Source organism: Poecile atricapillus, chromosome 5, assembly GCF_030490865.1.
Source record: "Poecile atricapillus isolate bPoeAtr1 chromosome 5, bPoeAtr1.hap1, whole genome shotgun sequence".
Lineage (NCBI taxonomy): Eukaryota > Metazoa > Chordata > Aves > Passeriformes > Paridae > Poecile > Poecile atricapillus.
This window is the reverse complement of record NC_081253.1, coordinates 26,152,947-26,177,983: the sequence shown is the minus strand read 5'-3', so window position 1 is coordinate 26,177,983 and position 25,037 is coordinate 26,152,947. Positions and strand designations below refer to the sequence as shown.

Below are 25,037 nucleotides of genomic sequence, written 5' to 3'. Positions count from 1 at the left end.
TGTCTCAAAGTAGGGTAATTATCCAAAGTTTCCTGAGGTAGAAATGAAGAAGAATGAGGCCAGACACTAAATATAAACCTTATATCTATATCATAGCAACAGAGAGAGATTTTTTCAGCATGATCACAAAAATTGCTATTTAAAAAACCACGAACCAAACAAAAAAAATCACATACACAAAAACTGCCCAAAACCTCACCACTGCAGATTACCCAAACATTACAACTTACATGTCCTCAACAGTAATGTCCTTCAGTATTTGGCAATAATCCACATTCCACACAGCTTGATCATCCCAGACTTTAGAAGCAAGCAGAATAGCTCCTAGGACTATCCTCTTCCAGTTACTAGGGCATATGTCAATCTCTGCATAGGTTAAAAGCCTTTCCAAATAAACCTATAGAAAGAAGAATGAAAAAAACTAAGCAAAACCTCAAAAATTGTATGTGGGGAATTACAACCTGGAGCAGAGCTGAGCAGCAAACATACCAGTCCAGTATGATTATTTACTTCTGTTAAGTGTATTGGTGTCTGTGATTACTACTTACACTTAAGAATCCAAATTTTCAGGAGTTATGGGTTCCATTTTTTATTATCCCACAAGAGCTGGACCACCAGGGCACATAATAGCTAGTGAGGTGAGAGTTCTAAGCAGTGAGCATTGCTCCTTCAGGAAGACACAGCTCTGTCACCGAGTCACATTTCACTGGCACGTTCTCATTAGGGCCTACCTGGATAGCAAATCACTCAACATCACATTAGCCTTTCATCATGGTTAAGGTTCAGCACTGTAGCTTAACAGGAAGTGCTAAAACCTGCACTTCGATCTCTAGTGATGGGACAAAGATATGTTAATTGCTGTCTTTCCACAAAGAAAGGGCTTTAGTGCTATTTCTGTTTTACCCTATATAGAACAGACTTCAACTCCTTCATCTCCATCACCAACTGCTTAGGCAGTGAGACATACCAAAGTCCAAAGATGTGCCATGGTTTTTTCCTCCCATGAGATCTCAAACCAACTCTAGGATATGGAATCTCTCTCCTTCTTGAAAGTTCTCTATTATTCATGCTCCTATAATGATCTATGTACTAAGTAATATGCACTTTCAAATTTTAATATGAATTGTTTTTAATTTTCTATTCCCTCATCTAAATCCAAGTTTCTAATGTAGCTTCACATAAATTAGTGGGTAAGGGAAGCTCCACCTATTAAGGTCTAAGTGAAGAAGTAATCTTTGTCACTGAGGTCTCCCCATGCTTTCTTCACATCCTTGGCTTGTAGCCGTCTAATAGCCTAAAGGTGTTCCTATAATAACAGGGCCATCTAGTGGTAAAATTCACTCTAAAAACGAACTCCATTTCTTGTAAACACTTCACATAGTTTGCTCAGGGTTAGCTGTCATCTTGTTCTGTCAAAATTGCTTCCCTGTCTTTGAAAAAGCAAAAACCTCCAACTACTTTCAGAGTTTCAATAGCTCTTAAATATTCAGCCTTTTTAACTACTAATTTCCTTATTAAAGAGAGTCCTTCAAGCTAAGTTTGCTTAATTGCTATATTGTCTTTTGGCGAAAGTTCTGTTTTCCTTTCACCTGTTTTTCAGAAAGAAGCCACAACGAAGACTGAAGTTTAGTGTGCAACGAAGTGCAGTTTGAGAGACAGTCTAAATACCAGTTATATATGTTGTGGGTTTTAAATTTCCTTCCCTGTACATATATACATACACGCACACACACATATATAGAAAAATAAAAACTCATTGTCATTGATAAATTTTTAAATGCACCATGCTTTCTGAAATCAAACAACAAACTGTAATGAGATTATTATCTTAATGTTGTTTTTAAATTCTAAGTACACCCAAGTCACCCGTGGAAAAAGTTACAGCCTCTTTGGCTTAATTAAAAAAAAAAAAAGTTTGGTAGAAAAGTGGCAATGATTGAAGAACATAATAATGAGAAAGATCCACTCCTAGAGTTCCTATAGGATTGACTCTTGATCCCTTGAGGCAGTATTACTTGTTCTGGTTAAGATGAACTCAAAACTCACACCTTCCCCTCCACACAGCTGAAAGAAAAAATATGTTTTTGTATGACCTCATCACACCCCACTGTTTACAGCATCCCACTATTCTGCTCTTCTCAAGCTTCTTCAGTGAGTTCTGTATTATGAAACAAACAGGATTTTATTGGACAAGTAATTAGGCACTAACTATTTATATACAGAAAAGGGAATTGCTCTTTTATTTAATCACTTCTGTGACTACTTAGAAATCTCTAATGAACTCACTTGTACTGTGCCTTCATTAATAGGGCTTCATGAGATGCTCTTAACTATTTAAATGTCAGTTCAGCCTGATTCTCTTACTGAGGAGAGAGGCAAGTCCTCCAAAAGCTCACACTGCAGCACTAGGGCACCTCTTACCAGTGTCACTATTGCACATTCCGCTGTCAGCTGTGCTGCGCTGAAGAGCGTCCGAACAAACCGGTAGATGTGCTTGTGGTCAGGGTCATGCTTGTAGTAGTCATCTGGGACTTCTTCCCGCTGAAAGAAAGTTCTTGGAATTACTGAAAATCTGTCTTACTTAGCCCTGACTCTAAAGACCAGGTTGTTTCTTCTCATGGGGGTGTATACACCCATCTCCTGTCACAGAGGCAGAACAGAGCTATGCACTGAAAGAAGCAGCCTTGCAATATTGAAACATTCCAAACAAAACACACTAGCTTTAGCTGGTACCTCTCTTCTGAACATTTGTTTGATCTGTAGGACCAACAGGAAGGAGCATGAACTACCATCATCACAGCAGGTGCTAACTATTGTCCATGGAACATTCTTCAGACTGAAAGAGATGTAAAAAAACAAACGCTTCTCCCTGCAAGAAAATTACAGGTATATACACACCAGGGAAAACAGTGGCTCTTCAAAAGGCAAAATTAACAGACTTCATGAGATTCCTCTTCCAGCTGAGGAAGTGCTGAAGAAGACATGGCAATAATTCTGTCACAGGTAGAACCAGATGGTAATTTATACTGTCTTCATAGGACTCATTCTTGAGAGACTCCAGAAAGACAACAAAGCTAATGAACAACTAGATTTAACTCCAACAGGGTGCTAAAACTGTTTCTAAACACAGGGGAGAAGTTCAGAAATAAACAGTCTGTAAAAGCAATCCTAAAGTGTTTGAGATACGTTCTCATACTTGGCACTTTTTCTGGAGGGATGGAACTTCAAGAGCTCCAGCTCTGCACACTGGTTCTGCAAGACTGATACTGAATATATTTCTGTTTACAGTCCAAGTTAGACCTGCAGTATGGTTGGCACAGCAGCTGACAACAGCATACCTGCTTGACACTAAGTTAGTAGTTGTAATGTAAGCAAAGCAGCATTTTCCTGTGATTTTGTAGTTTAAAATAGCCAGGGAGCATTGTCAAGTAAAATGTACAGTAAAATGTTAACTTTGTACTGCCCACACAGCCTCCTAATACACCACTAACCAACAGAAGTTATCTCTGCAAGGGGAACATGCAACATTAGGAATAGCATGAGCAGGAACACTGCTCATTCCTGTGCTACAAATGGTACAAAAGCACATCTAGAAGTACATTTTTGCTGATTGGATGTCCTGAGGTAACCCAGAATGGTATTGTATTCCCCATTATCTGTGCCCAAAAACTGTCATGGTCTCTTTAGGACTCTGCTGTGGGAAGCTGGGGATGGGTGGCTGCTATCCCAGGTGTTTTTAAACTCAGCTCTGGAAGGCAGCTGGGTCCTGCTGCTGTGTGGTCTTGGCTCTGCCAGCTGCTTGGTCTTGCCTTATGCACAGGCTTGGCCCTTTTTGGGTTCTCTTTTTGGTGCTTTTTTTCCTGGTCTCACAGAGACTGCAGTTAGTGGCTTTCTCATCTTGGGAAGGGTATTTCTGGCATTATGGGTCTCTCCTTGTTCCCACAAGGTTCAGCAGTTTGCTATTTATTTACTGTTAGTTTTCACCTGTCGCTGTTTCGTTTGTTAGTAAACTCTTCTTTTTTTTACTTACATCTACTTGTATTCATTCCTTATTAGTGGAAAGGGATTTGTTGAACCTACATAGGGAGGCAACTTATTCCATAGTGTTCTCCTTTTAAATTGTCCTAGACAAGACACTGGACTCAGAAAGGAAGCATCAAGATGGTATTTGTGACTAAATCCATGATACCAGTAACTAGGTCCTGTTAGGGTCAACAGAGTTGGTCTGGACTCCTTGTGACTGCATCTTTAGAAGACAAGGTGTTCAGAGATTTCTTCCTGCTAATTAACCTTTCTGAAGGAACAGAAGGCACCCAGGCAAAACACCATTGCTATGGAAACTAACAAGCCATGTGTGCCTTTCCCTCACAAGGGTGACAATCAGCCATAACTCTATTTCTGTCTGTATGCTGCAGTAAGATAGAATAGACCTTTAAGTGCTCCCCAGAGGACACAATGATTTTCTTCTCATTAAACAGGAGGTAGGCTATATGAAAGGATCAAAGGATGTCAGGTTGTTAAATAAAGAAATTGTCTGATGGAGTCCATCTTACATAAATAATCTTGAATGCACAACAACAGACTCAGGCATTTAAAATAGTTTTGGTCCACACTTTTTGTTCTGAAGTGCAACAGTCCATACAACAAATCTTGGCTAATATAGCTCTTGTCCTGAAGTTCTCCTGTCTTTTAATTGCGTGAAGAGTTGTATTTGTTTATATTGTACTGTACAATTCCTAGCACAATGGGTCAAATTTAGGGATGAAACTCCAACAAACTTAAAATATTAAATTGTTTATTAAAATCTGTCTGTTAACAAGCAAAATCTGTGGAACAGGTTGTACTGCATTCACTCAGGTAAGCCCCAGAACAAATTCAAATTTTAAAGCCACTTGATCTTTGCTAAATTAATTTCACATGAAAAACAAAGGAAGTGGTTCTGTAGGACAGGCATTAAGCTAGGAGTGCTCAAACTGGATGCGAAAAGCACATGCTCCACTCTTAAGTTTCCCTGTACTATGAGGTTTTGCATCACTAAGAATGTCAAAAAAGGTGTACCAGGACCAGTCACATTAAAATCACATCCTGAATGCTCCTTGCTGTTACTGCAAGCAGTCTTAAGTATATATGCTTTAAAATATTGCCTTTATGTTTTTTTAAAGGCCAAACTCACTGTTGCCTACTTTGTGAGATACTTCATGTATTATATTCTCCAGTCTGCTGTCATTTAAAAGGTTAGGCACATACCTACTAACCATGTCCTCCTACAGAAACAGAAAACACTTCTAATAAAGCAGTATTAAGGAGGGAAAGAAAAGAGATGGACAAGAAATTTCAGGCATGGAATACGAAAGAATTGGGCACGTGCTTGTTTCTGTTTATAGTCAAAGCATAAAAGTCAAACATAGTTTGTAACATTTATAAAGACTGGGCTCTGTTCATGATCTAGCTGATCTCAAAAGTCACTGTTTGCACTTTGTATTATATATAGACAATTTAAGATTAATTTGATTGTGGCCTGGTGCTAATACATTTTTATTACTTATAGAATACAATCAAAATGTTATTGATACACATTCATAGGATCCAAAAATAACACTTACTGTAAGAGGATGAGATTTTTCATCAAAAATATCCAATGATCTGTCAGAATCTCTACAAAACAAAAATCTCTGGTTTAGCAATAAGAGTTAACTGGCAATGCTATGCTCTACTAAAAAACATTGTTCGTTAAAGAGGACCAAGAGATATATTTTATAGTTCAGTTTTTCCTAGAGTATGGTATGGAGCTACCCAGTATTTTTGCAAAGCATTTAGTGATGAGTCCTTACAATGAAATATTTAAGGAACTAAACAATGAATAGCTTTCCATGTTCTTGCATTATGCTTACTACAAATTCTCCCTCCAAATGTGAAACCAGATGAAACTCATTAATAGCATTTACTTCAAAAAGTCAGCTGTAATTCAGAAGCATATGCTGGAACTGGCTGTAATGGCAAGAGTGATTTGTATATGGACAGAGTGTTCCTTCACCCATCAAAGCTAATCCTTACCTCTGTGTTCAGGAAAAGCTAAACAAAGGCCAAAGGCTGATTTGTGGTGAGTTAAGTGTGTTTTTCTGCCTCCCTGTTTTGGAGTTTTATGTGCCATTGGATGGGTGCATTACTGACCCTTCCACAGCTGCTCAAGAGGGGTTACAATGAGGAAACAGATACAGCATGAAGTGCTGGAGTTTTCACCTCCTTTAACTTTCACCAGCTGTCACTGAAGTGACCAAGACCACATTTGACTCTATGATCTTTAGAGTTTTTTTCCACTCCTAGTGATTCTATCTTTTTATATCCCTGGTTCAAAAGGAAAGTCATATTTCAGGAAAGAAATAGTTCACTCACCTGTTCTTTATATGGTAGAATATTGCTAATGTTACACTAAAAAACAGAAAAGAAGAATAAAGATTTAACAAAGCATATTCCATGTACACTATTCCACTGCAAAAGCTGTCATTCAGTGCATAGTGTTACAGATCCATTTTGCTGTGACCTCCTCTCACATCCCCAAGTACTACACATCTCATTTCTGATGTTTAACTGTCTGGACAGAAATTGGCCAAATCAAATCTGGCAGCCAAACTACTTTTACATTCATTGTACAGATATTTATGCAACAAAATAACTGTTAAGTGGCATTTTCAACATGTATTTTCATTTCCTGATTAGGTGATATTTAGTGAAAATGTGGACTATTCCCAACTAAAATGTAATCTCTCCTTGGTGTTACATATACCATTACAGAGATTCTGCAGATGTTGTAACCCTGTCTGGTTGTCCAATTTAGGAACTGTCTAAAAAAGAGATGGTGTTACGCCAGCATAATCCAAGAAGTGGACAAGAACAGATTTCAGTCTCTGCTAAATGAGGCAATAGGTTTCATATAGTAACACTCGTCTGCTGTGGCCAATTTCAGATTCTTTACTCATGCTGATAACATGAATGCTGCCATCACAGGAACCTGTCACAAAAACTTCTGATCTGCTGTCAGCTGTACAACACTTAAAAATGGCACAAGCATAGCTTTTTAGGCTTTTGTTTTGTTTTTCTCTAGAAAAGGAGAAGTGACATGCTGCATACCTTTGTCTGAAACCATGTTTTAAAGTAACAAATGAACTTAGACATTTCCAAACTCTACAACACTATTAAATCAGTAAAGCTTTCTGGACCTCAACTTACTCAGCCTTCCTTTCCCCTCAAGCACGGTAAAACTCTCTTCTCGATTCTCAGCTGGTATCATCTAAGTGCAAATAACTGACTTTCTGGTACCCAAAAAAATAGGCCCAGCAGCCATTTACATTGGAGACCATAATTATCACCTACCTAAAATAACAAGTATGTGAGGAGAAGGCAGAAAGGCCAGCACTAAACCCCAAGTCAGCAACATGCTGGCTTTCCACAACTAGAGGGCAGACTAATACCACTGGCAAGTACCAAACGCAGTCCTGCAACTTCTGCAACTCCACAAAAAATCCATTTCAAGTTTTCCCAGGTCAAGAATTTCTTGATTTGGCTTTCAGTGTGAACTAAACTCCCCACCTCAACACATGCTTTCAAGCCCACAATGCTGACACACTTCTGCACTGCCTCGCGATGAGAACAACTTTGAAATAGGACAGTCGGTGAGCTCTGTGACTGAAACAAGAGCTCCCTCCAGCAGTCAATTACCCAGACCTCTACACCCCTTCCATGACCAACCTGCAGAAGCAGTGCTGTGCTTCTGTCATTCAAGGGTGCAGTTGGTTTTGGAACAGACAAGACCCCCAGAAAATCCCAAATAACCCTTACAATGCCACTCAAGCCCTTGCTGATGACAAGGGTCCTTACCACTTTATTGTGCTTCTAAGGTTAGGCTGACTGACCGTGCTGTCATCTATAAATATTGTTGAGCATGAGCTGTATTTTTTCGTAAGCTGACCAGGAGAAACCTTGGGGAAAGAAAAAAAGAAGAAAAGAACTGAAATATATTCAAGAAGAGTGATTCTGTAAGCTTTTGTTTAGCACACTGAGTACTGGCTTTACACCTCCAATGGTTACTGCACAGGTCCCTGTGGATGGCTGCAATGTAAGCTACCCTGTAGCCATCTAGTTCCTTTGTGTAAGATACTTTTATAAACCATCCCTTGTATTACACAACATGTTTTTAGATAATTTACATCAGAAATAGCTGAGCTAAAGTAGCAAATCCTGATTTTCTCAGTTCTCTCCCATTCCATTCTTGTCAGTTTGTGTCCCAGTCTTCGCTCTCTGTGATGTACTCTATTAGATTTCCCTGTGACTCCATAATCACCATCTCCCTTCCTTTATATCCTATACCTTTCACAGTTTCTGGTTATCCAGTTTAACATTTGGGGCTTTGTCATGTTAGAGTTTCAAAAAAGAGAAACTTTTTCCTGGCATGGGTCCCTTCACACATGTCCTGTTTTAGCATCTGGGATCTGGAAACAGAGTACTGCTATTACCCTTACTTTTGCTATTATTATTTAGAGCTAGCAATATGCTCCATCACCCATCCTAATCCTATCCATTCTGTACTGTAAGAAATCTTCCAATATAACCCTACCCAGGCTTCCCTGAGCATTTTCAGAGAATGCCTTGCACTACAGATAGGACATCATAACTGAGGGAGGAATTCTAATCAAACAATTCAACATTCATTAGTTTTCACCAGAATTTTTTTAAATGCCTTGTCTAAAACTTGAAAGTCTTCCTTATGAAAATGTTCACACCCTTCAAAACTCAACAGCTTCCTAGGAATATCTCCCCTTCCAGCTGAAGTTTGTCAGCAAAAACACTCCAATCACACTTCACCTTGGTACTGGCAGACCAAAGTTGGAATTGTAACAAAAAAAGAAAGAGAAAAAAAAAGGTATAAGAATCATCCCCACTCTTTCTCCTTGCATAATCATGCAAAATAAGAGACCTGAAATACCATTATCTTACCACTACTTTGTCAGTAGACACTTTTGATATTTTTTTAAACTTTATGTTGCTAACTTTCATTCTTCCCTTTACTAGTCAATGATTTTATTCACTTTATTTCACTTACTAATGACATTGCATCTTTTTTGTTTTGGCTGGTTTTTTGGTAAGTGAAGTGTCCAAGCCAAATAATATTTGTGGAAGAAGCTCAGAGCATATTTTCAGATTTTAAAACTAACGGAGTATCATTTGTTTATTACACTGATGATATTTGTTCATTCTTTTTTCATACTGGATACACTTCTTAAAATAAGTCCCATAGCAATACTCAATCAGCAAGTCATTCAAGACTTGCCATCTCAGCTGAGAAATTAATGCAGTTTTATTTCTGTTTAAAAAAAATACAGACAGGTTGGCTTACATTTTCTTCTCTACTGTTCTGAAATGGTTAAGACTGACAATAAAAAAATGCATTTTTGTTCTTTTGACATCAGCCATTCTATGCTTTGCGATATTGTGCCTGTTTATTGCTTTGAGATAGGCAAAGATAATTCAGTTTCACCTTTCTAACAAGGATTTGGAACATGTGTAAGACTATATACCTAGAACTAGTACAGTTGTTTCCTTGACCTTGTCTTTGACCCAATATCCTAATATTTACATAGAATACAGTTTACTTACATGATTTATATGGTTACTCTTCCTCTTCTCTCGCACTAGAAAGCGGGAAAAAGAATGTGAACTGAAAGGTTTCCCAATTTACATTCAATAAAGTCATTATATTAACCAAGTTTTCTAAAGTGTGGGAGCATTCAAAGTTTTGAATTTTACTTTAGGTGTCTGGAAAAGTAGTTTGAGGGAAAAAAAAAAGTTTTATCGAGGTAGTAAGGAACATACTCCTTCTGTCTACCCACATGTACACTCAGGAACAGCTACTTCCCATCACACTAAGGGGAAAAATGTCTCAGCTTTGAAAAGATGTTGTGTATCATGAAAAACAGGATGATTTCAGGTAGTTCAAACAGACAGTGTCCACCATCCAACAGCAAAGAGAAGCAAAACCAGCACACCATGAGCCTGTCAAATGCACCCAAGGAAGAAGTGAGGTGCCCAGCATTATTTACATGTTCTCTCTCCTCCTATTAGACAGCAGAAGGTAAAAGACTGTTTCACTATACAGAGGATGCTGGCACAAGCTGTGGTCCTATTTATCATACAACTGCAACCATGTCATTTGATCATTTTAAACTGTGTTTGTCTTTCAAAAGAGACTGCAAGGTTAAACTTCCAGCTGTGACAGCAGCAATTACAGCAGTGTGTGAGGGAGAGCTGAGAGCTGCACACATGCACAAAGTATACAAATGTGACCAGCATGGACAGGCACCTCTCCAAAGTTCTAACCTCAGATCATTCCCACTCTTCAGCAGGACACGTTCTCTTACATATTTAGAAAAACTGACAATTGGAAAAGAGTATCCACATTTTTTAGTCTTTTTGCATAAATCAAAACTCATCATCCTGATAGCATCTCACTGAGAGAGAACTTATGGATATTAATTCTACTAATTCTATGGAAGGTCAACTAAAGAAGAATGAGGGAAATTAGAAAATAAATTATTCTGCCTGACTTCTCCATAAAAATCAATTAATTTAATACAAACTTTACAGAATAGTTTAATAGTTACTACCTCATTAAGAGGAGCCTTTTCTTACATGAACACAAGTCTACACAATTCAATACATTTCATTTGAAGAAAACCAAATGACGTTTGAAGGCAATACTACCCCCAACAAGCCTGTTCACGTAGTTTGAACATTTTCTGCAGCAAGGCTGGAAGACTGCACAGTGAAAGTGTTCATGAACTCTGTCAGCATGTGAGCTGCACCTTCAGCACTGCTCATCTCAGAGGTGTCTGAAACGAGCAGGTCAGAGCCTCTGGCTGTTTGAAGACTGACCTCAGAGGCCCCAAAAAAAGAGGTCTTTACATTTCCTTGGTATCATCTCTTCTGGAGAGCCGGGCTAGTGCTTGTTCCCACTGCTCACATTATCTGAGCACTGCAAAGTTGATACAACTGACAATTCTACCACTTGCCACAAGACTGAATAACAGGACAACAACTGACAGACCTGTCAAAATAATTACTTTCTGTGGCAAAGCTGTGTCAAGTTAAAAGACACACTGCAGCTTTCCATCAACACATCCAACCTCAAGTGCATCACTTTCTTAGCAAAACAGTGCTTCAAACAAGAAACAACTATAAAAGAAACAGAAGCATTTAAAAAAGATTATCTTATATTTTTTTTAGTTGCAACTTCAAAATGTCCTGTTTTCAGAATTTGCTTTTATTTGTGCAATATAGAAATGCCCCCACTTTTTAAAAGCCTTTTGGAATGCATAGGCTATAGCAACTGTTTCAAAATTGAGTTATCATGTAAACATTGGATCTGCAAAGAAATTGAAAATCCCAATACATCTATGTAATTAAAACTGGGATTGGAGAGTATTTATCCTCTAAAACTATTCAAACAGTTTAAAACATATTCAGAAGTAATTGATATAGACGAATGGCTTAGGCTTATTATTTATTACAGAGAATTTAATTCTTTTCTTAACTACAGGTTTTTTTACTTTAAAACTGTATTTGAAACAGTCCTTGGCCATTAAAAAACCCACCATTGCTTGAAACTTGAATTACACTAATGAAGAGATCCTTGCTCCTTCAGACTATTAGGATCTGCACACTGAAATCTGATGCTTAAGCATTTTAAAGATCAAGTGATTTCAAGTGTTAAGTAAAATGGTCTATAAACACATTTCTGTGTAAATACATATATTACTAATCCCTATGCTTTGAAAAAATTGAAGCACTGTTCTTGAGCTGTTACATTTGGTTATTTTTCTAATTTTTTCCTGTTTTTTGTTAAATTGGAAAAAACCTTAGCTTACCATCTGTTTGTGACTTGCTCAGGAAAATTGTGCTTGCTCTGGGATGATCAGATGGATTAGATTCCAAGGCTAAATCTGAAACAGAAAGGACAAAAAAAATGAGATACCTTTAATTTAAAGATGAAAGCTGCAACAATTTCCACCCAGCCTCCAAGTATTCAAGCACAGTGATGGAAACAAGATCAAGCCCATGTAGAATGGGCTATCTCTGAAACAAAATCATACTTTTGCAAAGATGAATAAAAATTTTACATTTTTCCCTCTGAAAAAAAACCCAACGAAGTGGACAGGGAGATCTCAAAAAACCCATTTATCTTCAGAAGTCAATCTGTGGCCCTGCATGTTAAGGTAGCTGGGTGTGGGGCATGTGCCCAGTAGTGAGCAGAAAGCTGGAACTTTATCAAAAGACTAATTTAAAAAAAAAATACACCAAAACAACAAAAAATTATCACTGCTGATCTTTCCCTCTGTGGTCTTTCCCTCTATGCTTTATGTACCAAATACAGCCGGAAACAATCTCTGTGGTCTTACTGAAAAACCTAATAAGTAACATTTACAATGCTGATAAATATCAAAACATGGAGCTTACACTATTCAGTTCTTTGGGAATTTCAAATAAAACCATGTAAAGCTAAAATAGAGTTATTGAAGAAAGAAATAACTGCCTTAATCCTTTGCCACAACAGAGCAGTGATGGCATTAAAAGAGGATATATTACTCCCTTAGATTAAAATGGAAGTGATCACAAAAGTTTGTTGATGAAACTGTGACCATCATGATGAAATTCTGAGCTGCCTTAGCTTTGACAGAAGAAACAGCTGCTCTGAGGAAGTCATGCTACAGACACAGTGACTTATGTGAACACATGAACAGAATAATCTAGGACTGTGGTCCTGTAAGTCCTGGAAAGAGCAATTTTGCATACATTTACAGTGTCATTCTTATGCCATGCCAGTCATACAAGCACATACACTTGTGCATGAGCACTTCCACTTTTAAGTGTTCAAGGTGGAACACCAACACAGCTGCCACACCCCTAAAAAGCAAAGCCATCTAAGAATCACCATCAACTTTTAATTAAAAAAAAACATAATCTTTTATGCACCCAACCAACAGAACCCTGCCAAACCACAAACTGCCTGGGTGCTGAAGTTTTGACTGTGTGAATGTTTGTGCACCTCCCCACAACATAGCCACAGCCCCCATGCATCAGCAAGGGAATGTAACTACAGAAGTACGTGAGTTCCCAGAAGTTCTCATTCCAGATTCCCACTGGTGCACAACACTGCCATCCAGACCTCCATGTTTTCCAAGTACTGGGCTTTCCAGCACCGCTGATCTTAGTCCAACCCTGTTGCTCTGGCACTGGTCCAGGATGTGGACCACAGTTATTTTGAATCTCTACTGTTTAAGTAATGTAGCCAACATCTGTTTAGGAACACCAAGACTGTTCAAAAGTGAATTCCCCCTTCCTCTCAAAAAGACCAGAGTCAGCCATGAAAGCAGACCATATTGTGAAGATTTAAAAAGCTCATTTACAAAACCAGTATTTCTATTGTCACGTTACTGTGCTCATTCACAGTACACAGTGAACAGATATCTGAATTTATTCACACAGTTAAAATGTAAGAAGTCCTGGCTTACATGCCCTAGAGTGAAATTTGCTCGCAGCTCGTATCTCATGTTCTGATACACAGTTGATTCTCTCTGAAAAAATAAAAAGTCCAGCATGCAATAGCACGCCATATTGCCACATTTTAAGTACCATTTGTAGCACGTTAACAAAATAGTATAAATTGTTTAAAACTTGTCCACAAGTCTGGCAAGTTTCTAACACTGATTTAACTAAATCACCTTTAAGAGACAGTATACAGCTTTTAATGCTGGCACTGCACTAACAAACAAACCCAACACAAACAGTGATTCAGAAGTGGAAGTATTTTGCCAGCCTACAAGTAACTGAAGTATCATCAACAGACCAAAAAAGACTGCAATATGCAGACTTAAAATACAGACTGTTATCAGCAAGTTATGATGCAAACAGAGCAAACAACTCAGAACTTATTTATTTACAGTTCAGCAGCAACTTTTAGAATAACCGGGTAAGTCAGGTTAGAGGTCTCAGAGGTCTTGGGTTCAACCTCTTGCTGAAAACAGAATCAACTTTTGGTAGAACATGAGGCTGTTCAAGGATTTACTGAGCTGAGCCTTGAAAACTTCCAATGAGGGTCCATAGAGCCTAGATCACCTTTCCCATCAGGGAGACTAATGCCTACAGAGCTATGAAATTCATAGTGGAATGGTAGGGAAGGACTTGTAGGACTGTACAAGTCTTGGGCCATATTTAGGGAAAGGCAGCAAGGAAAACTGGGGAGGAAAATGTACAGGAACACTGAAGGAAAAGGGCTACTGAAGTCAGTAACTCCTAACACAGGACTCTGTTTCTCCTTGCTGAATTTCATAAGGTTGGTGCTGGCCCAGTGTCCCTCTGAATATGCAGCCTCCAGCACACTGACTGCTGGCTGTCATCTGCAATTTGGGCATCCTCCATCACTTCCTCCATGTCACTGATAAATGTTAAACAGGACAGATGCTTTTTTTCCCAGGGAAGAGACTTTCAGGATAACACCCATTTTCCCTCACCTCATAAAAAAAAATAAAATAAATAAATAAAAAAATTCACTACTATCTTGGCTTCCCTATGGTTTTGATTTACTTTGAAACCATGTGATTTGTTAATGCTCACTTCTTACATTGTTTCTGCCTCTTCTTGTGCTCTGCCAGTCCTTATATCCATGTCCCTTACATGTTAGAAATCAGGTCTAGGACTAAAAGCACAAGAATGAATATAACCAACTTTCATCCCAGACAAGAAGTGTCTGCAATATCTTCTTGACATTCCAGGCAAGAAGATGCACAGCAGTACAGCAGGCACCAAGGGACACAAAGTTGACAAGACCACATGAGTCAACCCCCTGAAGCCGGCAGTGCACACATTTAAGGAGAGGAACAGAACTGAAAGGATCGCACTGGCTCCGGTTCCATGACGGCTCTGCCAGACACAAGGAGCTTTCGGCTGGATGATGCCAGGTGTATCAGCACCCACAGCACATTAAATCCACAGCACAGATTATACAATCTGTGTTAAATTAATGAAGTTCAAGACACATCACATGGCTCCCAGTACAAAATCACACCAGAAATGATCAAGACCAAGCTGGGTGAAAAGTAGCTGGGTTTGTTATTCCAGGATAACGTGGCATGAGCAGACACAGGGTACCTGCTTTGGTCTAGCAAGAGACTGAAAAGAGAAATGCATTTAACAGACACCTCCCTATAGCTTTCCCCTTATAAGCTGCCTGAGAATTTTAACCATCCTGCCTGTGCCATTTTCCCTGGACAATGCTTTTTTCTAAGCAGTGGAAAAAATAGTCATGTGATTTGCTCGTCCTAAACTGCCAGTGTTGCTCTTGAAATACCAAAAAGCAACAGCAATACAGCTGATGAAGGAAACATAAGGCAAGAGGCAGATAAGGGCATGAGCAGAGGTAAAATGTAATGGGAAACAGCAAAAGAAAAGGCAGAGGAAGAGATAAATCTGTCTGCAAACAATTTGACTCCCAACCAAGCATAACTCTTAATACTTCATCCTGGTAGCACTTACGAGTCCAAAGCCAAGATACTAGCCCTGAAAGTAAGGGTAACTCTTGTGTAAAAGCTGCAGTAGAAGTTGTATGACAGAAAAGTCAAGCTTCACAGAAAGCTAACAGAAAAAGAAAGCATATATGCCACAGGATAAACAGGAATAATATGAATTAAAACATGCAGAAACAAGAACGAGAGAAATGAGAGGAACAACAGGATGATATAAAAAGCAAGACAGCTCCAGAACATTTTTGTTCTAGAGGCTATTAACTCAATAGAAATCAAAACACTTTATCAGACCCTCACACTCACTGAAAATAAGGTGAGAAGGGAAGATCACCACCAGAAATTAGGTCTGAGAGCAGAATAATGCTTCTACACAAGGGCTCTTCACCTGTCTGAGAACAGTGTGTTTAAAACAACTTTCCCCCTTATTTCTCTGCATCTCTCAGAGCCATTTACTCATGTGTACTACCAAGCTTGTCAAACCAACCCTGGCTCCAAGTGGGGCAGAGGGAAGCCTGAACTTGCTTCCCTCTGCCACCGTTCCCCCTTGGAGGAGTCCCTTGCAGCTCGCTTGCACTTCAGACACTCTCAGCCACCTCTGCTGCTGCTGTGCGCACACAGCCCCCCACAGGACACATCACATCCATTTTAAAAGCAATCCTCTGCCCTGGCTCAAGATCTTACATCCTTTCCACAACACAAAATTCACATGAAGACTACTTTTATCCATGCCATGTAAGAATGTATGTAGGTTTTAGGAATTTATAATGGTAGCTACTTATCTATGGTTTACACACCTCCACGGGCGACTTCTAATTATTACAAACACATTTTACACATTGCATCGTGCTACATGTATTATCCCGTGAATAAATCCTGTCAAAGATGTCACTAAGTAGCAGCCCTTTGATAATTTCACTGCTTCAGAACAATAAACTATTGCATTTCCTTTAACAGTTTTAGCCCCATCCTTTGCTATTTTAGACAGCGGTAACATTTTGATACAGCACATATTTAAAGCATTAAATGATACAATAATCTCTTTGCTGTAAATTGCGTTTTGTCACTTGCTCAACGACTTACTAGCTGTGACTAATGCTTGAGCTTCCCTTATATTTCATTACCTTATGCTATAAAGATGCAAGCCACTTAACACTCCCAATAAAGATGTAAAAATTATAACAAATTAGATTAACAAATCTGCCAATCCATTTCAGAAAGTCTGTTATTCCTAACAATAATTTGATATAAAATTATTTCTCCTTCACATTATGTTACTCTAATTCTTTTCCCAAAACCTTTTAGGAAAGTTACAACTCAGGTTTCTAAATTTAACCTGCTTTGTTTATTCATCTCAGCCACTCCAACTGCACAAGAGAGCCCAGAACGTATAGGTTGCTTTCCATTTGCAACTCTCATTGTTGAAAGATTGTTAAAATATTATTTCTAAATACTGTGAATTTACACAATAGACACAGAAAGATGTTTTAAAGCTATTTAAAAGCTATCAGTTAATCTTTATGGCAGTACTAGAGAAAAAGTAATATCATTACCAACACCCAGCACATATCTAAGGACACACTGATGTTTTGGAAGGATGCAGAAATTACTTCTATATACAACAAGCTCTCTTAATTAGAAAGAAATTATTTGCTCTTTTGCACCACACTCCAGAACTGGGCTGGAGAAACTGACACAGTAAACATTTCAAATTTGCTACTAAAATCAGAAGAATTTAGAAAGTAAAGTGCAGAATATATATTAAGTACTGGAGACTATGTAGGGCTTAAGTAATTTCTTAATTTCTGTAGCTTAAAAAAAATCAGTATCATATTAATAAATGTTTTTTCATTTCTCAAAGTGCAGGAGGATCCACACCACTCTCTACAGCCTCCACAGGACATTCCAACATGATCCTATTGCACCCCATTCACAGCCCCTGCTGGGGAAACCTGGCTGAGAGATCTGTCCCACACAACACAACACCCATCCTTGCAGGGACCAAACGGAGCCCAGGAGGCTTCCACACGTTTCCTGATGTACCTGCCAGGGTTATAAGCACTTCTACAGATTTTATCCAAGGCAGGGTACCCTGAGTGCCCCAAATTCCACAGCAAAAGCAGGACAAGTTAAAACACTGGTAAACAAGATGCCCCTAAGATTTTATTTTTGAACTAGAAGGAAAACAGTAGCTCACAAGCTAGATCGTAGAAGTAACTAACATTTTGCTAGGGATGTGTTCCTGTACTGCATTTAATTTAGGACCATTTAAAGGACAAGGAGAAAGAATTAGCTCTATGCTGTCACTTTTTATTCCCCACACCGACCTTCACACATAACACAATTCACTATCACCAGAGGCTAAAGTCGAAGTCCACAGCTCTAATTTTCTAACTGATATGCCAAAACAAAACAAAAAAACCCTCAAAGAACCACCAACTAAACCAAAAATTTTGGTACACATTAAAGAGCAACCAAATTTTAGAATCTTAGATCTATGCTGACAACAGCAAGAGTAAGCCTTCCCATAACAACTCCTCACATGTTCTCTGCCTTACTTCCAAGCCATAGTTCAGAAAGCAGAACAGGTGAGCACCAGAAATTCCAGTCTCAGGTAGTATCTGCAGGTGACCAGACACACTGCAGTGTTTGTTGGTGTCACATGCCACCTGATGGACTGCCACATGGTATGTTTTTCACCTCTTCCAATTGCTCACATTTGCAAACTTCAGATGAAGCCTGGACCTTACCTGCAGTTTGTTCTGTAAAAGAAAAATAACTACCCACGTAACAAAACATGTCCAAGCGCTTTACAGAAAAGCTTTTTTTTAGTCTTTGAAAGATACTGGCATTCAGCTGTTTATTACCTGAGCCTGACTGACACATTTCATAACAAGCCAGTGTTAGTTTTCACACTGGAAAAAAATCAACAGTGTTTGATTACTGCAATGATTCGAGACCTTTTCAGAACTCCAAACAGAAGCAAAGCTGTGATATACATGAAAAGCTCATCAAATATTGTAGAATGCTACCTGACAAGGTAATCCTGATATTCACATGACCTGCAAGGAGGATCTTCAATTTTATTAATCTGCCTTTACTACACATTTAAATAAATAGCACCAAGGTTTTTTTTAAGTCAGTACTTCCTCATTTATCTCTTGAAATCAAAACATTCAGAGTTTTCTTCTTAAAACATTATTTTTCTGGTGAGTGAAATAAAAGTGTGCATTTAAACTCTAGATGTAATGAAGAAAAAACAGATAGGTTTAAAAATCTCAACATAAACTTGCTGGCAAAGATCTCCAGATGCAAGGTCTGGGTTCTTAATGTTTGGTAGAATTTCCCTCCTGCCCCCCACAGTAACATCTTCCTTGTCTCTGTATGTGGAAGAAACATTGTTAGAAATGTTCATTTAACGTGCAGTATAATCTGGGAGGAGTAGGGTTTTGTGTTTTGTTGGCTGTGCAAGAGTTCATTCCCCTGTTAGTCAGCTTTTTGGTATGACCTCACCACAATGATCACTCTTGAAAGAACACATACTTTTAGCCACAGAACTACCCTGCAGGTAGGAGGGAAAACAGCAAATCTTCTGAAGAAAGCCAGCAGAGGAAAAGGATGCTAGAGGTAAGTAACATAGAACCAGTTTTTTAAAAAAGGTAAAGATTAAAATGAATTTGTTTCCTTAGTTCTATAAGTTTCATCAACACCCTTGATTCTATATTTCCTTTCAATACTTGTTATGCTGAAAGCCTGAAGAAACACACCAGAAACACAAATCAGTCTTCCTCCACATGAGCTTCATGTTCCATACCAACTACTCTTAAAAACCTAAGGTTTACTTGCTTGCTACAAGTCTCCAAGACTTATTCAAGAGGAAAAAGGATAGATGATTCTTTGGTTGCCAGCAGCATCCAAGCATAAGAACAGAAATACAAATTCTATACTGCAGCAATGAATTATTTTATTTCCAGTTCCCAAATCTGTAGATCAGTTTCATGGCTGTTTCTGGATGACTTTGTGATTCAGTCATTTCCACTACAGGTACTTCACAGATTGTTTCTAGAGGCCATGGCATCAAGCTTCTTAAGGCAACAACACAGAAGGTGTTTCAGGCTTACAGAAAGTCCAATAGTTCATATTTGTCAAGATCACAGACTATCTGCAACTGCTATAAATACCTTTGTAATGAATGTCTGGTCAGTTTTTGGAAAGGGATATTGACATATGGGGAACCAAGACTGAGTCCAAGGTAGGTGAAAAACTCATGTCTACTAGGAAAAACTACAAGGGAAAAAGGAGAGGGAACACTAAGGAAAGGCACCAGAGCATCATTTGGTTTTTACCTCTGTCTTCATGTCTGTCCAAATAGACAACGGTATTTGTCAACCTATGCAGCTACAGATCTTCAAATAGAGGGGCACAAAAACCAACACAAGATGATTAAATCTTCCCTGTGATGAAAACTGCTGCTGGCATCAAAAAGCTGATTCTTTGCACCAAAGTGTTTCAACTTAACTAACATTTTAACTAGGATTTAAAAAACACCCAACAACAAAAAAACCCTGAACTAAAAAAAAAAAAAAAAAAAGGAAAAAACCTCCACCCACATGCCTGAAATAAGCTGAAATTATATAAGAGAAACAAATGAACAGTATTTAGACCTTGTGCAAGGAGGTTTATAGACAAGCTGCTATAGACAACCATATCACAGACAATCAATGTATCAAAATATCTGTTCATCTTCAACTGTTTAATAACTGCAGCATGCAGGCAACCTGAAGCTTTCAAGTTACTCTAGGCACTAGCCAGCTAAACCTCACTTACTACATCCCTATTAATTCTCCTCTTCAAAGTCCCCTTCCCATCTAACCTGTGTGTGATGATCACATCCCACTCAGCTCTTCTCCTGATCCCATGTGCTGTTCCCTCTTATCCCTGACTGTCTTTTCCCTCGTCATTCTCCATCCCCCAGTTATTCAGGTGAGGGTACCAGCTCACTTTGTGCCATCACTTCAGTAGGGTCTTCCCCTTGGTTTGAGAGAACCAGGCAAACCTCTGCTCAAACTCAGCAAGCAGCAGCACTGCAGGGAGATGTTTCCCAGTGCAAGTGAGAAACATCCGCCAAGCAAAGTCTAGTTCTAGTTTTATCCAGGGATCAAAGAATTTTTGAGGAAGTAGATCTATGTTTAAACATAGGGATCTAGCAAGAAAGTGTCAGCCATAAGGTCTTCCCTCAAATAACCAGAAAAAAAAAAAATCTCAGGGAAAAAAAAAAAAAAGGAGCCCAAAATAAATATTAGCAGACACACATTGGCAGGGGTGGCGGGGGGGGGGGGGAACCCAAACAACCAAACACCAAACCAATCACCACAGCCCAAACGGCACACTAAGATCAAAGAGCTACCATTACTAAAACTAGATAGGAAAGCCTTTTTGGTCAATTCAAACTGTGTTGAACTGTTGATTAGGGAACACTTAATGCTCAGCTGAAAAGTCAACTAGCTGCTTTATTTTCATGGCAGACTTTGATATTTAATATTAGCAATAGGCATGAACCTATTTGGAAGAAACTTCTGTTTTCAAAGTTATGTGTATTTCCATTTACTTAATCTGTCTTGGCTTAGCATATCAAACCACAAATACAGGCTTATTTCTCATTCAGAGCAAGTTTGCACCAGTTTATGGCTCAGGGTCTTGAGACCCATAAAATACAAGGTCATGCTTTACATTCTCTCAGTAGAGGATCTGACGAACCTTTCCTGTTTGAATTAACCTTTGTTGAAACATCAAACTTTCAGTTTTACCATGTGTTTTACCTCCATTCCACCTACCACTGCTTTTTTGTCAACCATAAATACCGCATCATAATCTGCCCATTTTAAGAAAGTGAGAATTTTCTTGTTCCTTTCTGATCTGATACAGACAATCTAAGCAGTGCTGACTGGAAAGTAGTGTCTGTTATGGAGAGTGCTGGAGAAGCTACAGAATAATCCTCACTTAAGAGCACAGACCTGCGAGGAACACATTCCACTTGCTATGAAAGAGCAACACAAAGCTATGAAACAACACAAAATAAAAAGTCCAAAGCTCAGTTGGTAATTTCTGCATTCCTGATACAATCAAAACATTCAATTTTAGCAAAACAAGAGCAAAAAGTACTTGAGACAGACTTTAGGACAACAAACAACGCAGAGGTAGAAATTTAAGGAATGAAGCATCTCTGTCCCACTTCAATGCTAGCTTTCTGATATATTTAGCTGTTTTCTTAGAAACTCCTAGGACTGAAGAACATGGAACAAAAATAGCCAAAATGATCTTTTTTCCTTGCAGCTTTCTCCCTGCCAAAGGATTCAAGAAAAGGGCAGTCAGTAGGTTCTCATTACAGACTAAGTTTGCATCTTAGCTAGCCTATGACATTATACAATAATCAATTACAGAGATATGTTTTATCCCCCAAAGGAAACTTATACTTTCCAGTAGTCAACTGCACAGAAACATGCAGACTGTTTGCTTGGTTTGAGTATGCCAACAGCTTTTACATCCTAGAGTTTAAGAGGAATAAGCATTGCTATCTGGTCTATTACAGATTTATTATTTTGTAGAAGGTATTAAACAGATAGCTGTCTCACTTCTAACTTCTTCATAAAGCCTGTATCATAACACTTGATTTCAGACTTCACAAATCATGCTTTACATTTTGAAGTTAACTGCTTCAATTCTATCCGGGGAGTGCTTTGTAACACACACGTTAAACACATGTAACACACACTTTGTAACACATGTAAAAATTAACACAAGAAGTTTTAAGATTGACTATCCAGAATTTTATTTTAAGAATGGTATCAAACTGATACTTTCTGTACCCCTAAAGAGTTATATCAATCAGAAAACTTCAAGTATCATCTATCAGTTGCAGCAGATCAACTTTGGAGGGCAACAGTGAACCACATACCACTGTAAAAAGTGATCTTTAAAATCATCTTAAACATATACTACTTATGCAGTTCTAATTTTAGGATTATCTCCTGTCTCAAGACTAAAGTTTCCATAGCCACAAAAGTAAAATTTGTGATAGCTACTATCTTATTCTTGGACTATACACTCTTATTCAGGCTTGCAAATTCAAGAAAATTAAATACTTGTCTACTTCAAGGCCAGTCCTGAGACATGGATGAATTCACAATTAAATCTGTTACTCAGCACAGTTGACATGATCACATACTAAAGATTCAAACAACACAACACTTATTCCTGAGGAGATTTGTTCAGCTTAGGCATTTTTGCTTGGCTTATTAGAATCTTTAGAGAGTTTAGCTCCTCCTCCCCTAATGAGTTGAGAGAGTTCTGTAATAATCTTCCTGCAAAAATAAAGGTTTATTTCTCCTAGGCAGTGAACATAATTTCTACCACTGCACAGCTGTCTCAGAGGAGATCCAAGGGGCTGATTGTTCCATCTCATTTCTGGAACAGCTGCACCATATGGTGCTCTGCAGAACCCTGCAAGTTTAATAATTCCATTTCTGAAGGTCTCCTGACACTCTTCTGCAGCGAGTCTGACAGCAAAAAAAATTAATTTCTTAAGTTCAAGAAGAGTATGGACTACAGTGATTATTGTTATTGTATGCACCGCACATTAAAGATGTCAGGCAGCCTATCTTTTTCCAAAGGAATATACTTCGCATAGGTGTGGTTATGATTGCGAAGAGGAACAGCAAGATGTTTGTTAATTAAAGTAAGTTTTGAATATCATGAGGTGCTAGACTGCGCCGTGCGGCTGCAGCAGCGCCCGGCCAGACAGGAGCACCCTGAACCTGTTACATGTCTCGGGAATTCCCGCAGCACAGCCCTGCAGCTCTCCCGGCTCGGGAGGAGATGCCTTACAGAGCCAGTCTGTGAGGTACCACTGCTCCGGGTGGAACTGCAAGGAATCTGAGCGGCACACACGTACTTTCCCATGAATCCAGGGAAAGCAAATTGGGAACACCGAGCGCTACGCGACAAGGAACGCCGGTGTCATGAGTCCACAGTTACAACCCTGCACAGCCAGAGTACAAATTACCCACGTCCAGCCACGGTGATGTCATATGCACACAATCTTTGTAATTCTTAATTCCCTTGCTCCCCACACACCCTCTTCCTTCCTCCTGTTCAACAGAGACTGGAAATGCAGCAGCTTTTGCGATCTGCCCGAACACTGCGACCGAGTCACGACTCCATAGTTAAGGAGAAACGAGCAGCCAGGCTTCTCCACCCCAGCCAGGAGCACCCGGGGGCTCCGCCACGTTCTCTTCTCGTTCCCCGCACTCTTCTCCGGGACCCGAACAGGGCCGGGCGCTGCCGGGGAGGGGAGGCGCTCCTGGCCCGGGCGGGGACTCGCCGAGCGGCCCCAGCCTTGTCCCGCGGGCGGAGGTCCCGGCCCGACCCCGGCCCCGCCGGGGCCGTGACAGCCGCGGGGAACTTTGCCTGGGGTGCGGCGCGGGCCGAGCCCCGCGGGGCCGGCGGGACCGCGCTGCCCCCGCCGCCGGACAAAGGGGCCGCGCCTCGGGCCGCCAGTGCCCGCCGGGTGCCCACACGGGCGGAGCGGGGGCACCGAGGGGACGGGGATGCGGTGCCCGGCGCCCCCCGCCCGCCCGCCCGCCGCTCACCATCCGGGAACTCCCGGTCGCTGATGTGCTGGAGGTGGGGGCCGCCGCCGCCGCCGGGATCCGAGTCCCCCGACTCGGCCTCCGCCGACCCCGAGCCGCCGCCGCCGCCGCCCGCCGCCGCAGCCGCCGCCTGGTACGCGTCCGCCCAGCGATCGGGCCCCGGCGCTGCCCCGCCGCCGCCGCCGCGGGCCCGGCTGAGCTTGGGGCTGGCGTCCGGGGATACGCAGCAGGTGACGGTGTTGCCCATGGAGCTCGGAGCTCCCCCGCCGGGCCCCGGCTGCGCGGCTCCGGGCTGGGCCGGGGGAGGGGAGGCGGGCGCAGGGCGGGTCGCAGCGCGGGGCGGGCTCAGCGCCGCCGCCCCCGCCCCGGCCGCGCGCGGCGCCGCCCGCCCCCACGGCCGCGCGACCGCCCCGCCGCCTCCTGCGCGCGGCGAGCACGGGCCTCGCGCGAGCGGCCGCAGGGGGGAGCCCGGCCCCCGCCCGGCAACCGCCCAATCGCCTCCCGCCGCCGCGCCGCGTGACGGCCGCTCCGCCAATGGCCGCGGGGCTCGTCACGCGGCGCCGCCGCGCCCTCCCCCGGCCCGTGTTTCCCCCCCTTCCCTCTCCCCGAGCCTCCCCGCGCGCACGCACCGCCGGCCGCGAGGCCTCAGACGCGCCCCCACGGCCACGCCCCCTCGGCGCCGCGCGCTCGGCTCCGCCCCCGGGGGGCTCGCGCTGGCCGGGCGTGCACGTGCTGCGGGCGCGGCGGGAGCGGCCGAGCGGGAATGCGGGACAGACGGGGGACAGCGGGACAGGCAGGGGACAGCGGGACAGGCGGGGGA

At 41.0% G+C, this 25,037-nt stretch overlaps 1 protein-coding gene across 1 annotated transcript in view; it reads right to left on the bottom strand.

Moving 5' to 3' along the window:
- Positions 1-24,669, bottom strand: part of CCNYL1 (cyclin Y like 1) — a 32,775-nt gene extending 8,106 nt beyond the window's left edge. The window contains exons 1-8 of the mRNA XM_058840571.1: positions 24,218-24,669; positions 11,919-11,993; positions 9,652-9,686; positions 7,876-7,976; positions 6,394-6,429; positions 5,604-5,655; positions 2,422-2,541; positions 231-397 (exon numbers count right to left, since the gene is read on the bottom strand). Coding sequence (XP_058696554.1) covers positions 231-397; positions 2,422-2,541; positions 5,604-5,655; positions 6,394-6,429; positions 7,876-7,976; positions 9,652-9,686; positions 11,919-11,993; positions 24,218-24,464 — 833 coding nt within the window. The 5' untranslated portion in view covers positions 24,465-24,669. The remainder of the gene's footprint in view (positions 1-230; positions 398-2,421; positions 2,542-5,603; positions 5,656-6,393; positions 6,430-7,875; positions 7,977-9,651; positions 9,687-11,918; positions 11,994-24,217) is intronic.
- Between the last annotated feature and the right edge of the window lie 368 nt (positions 24,670-25,037).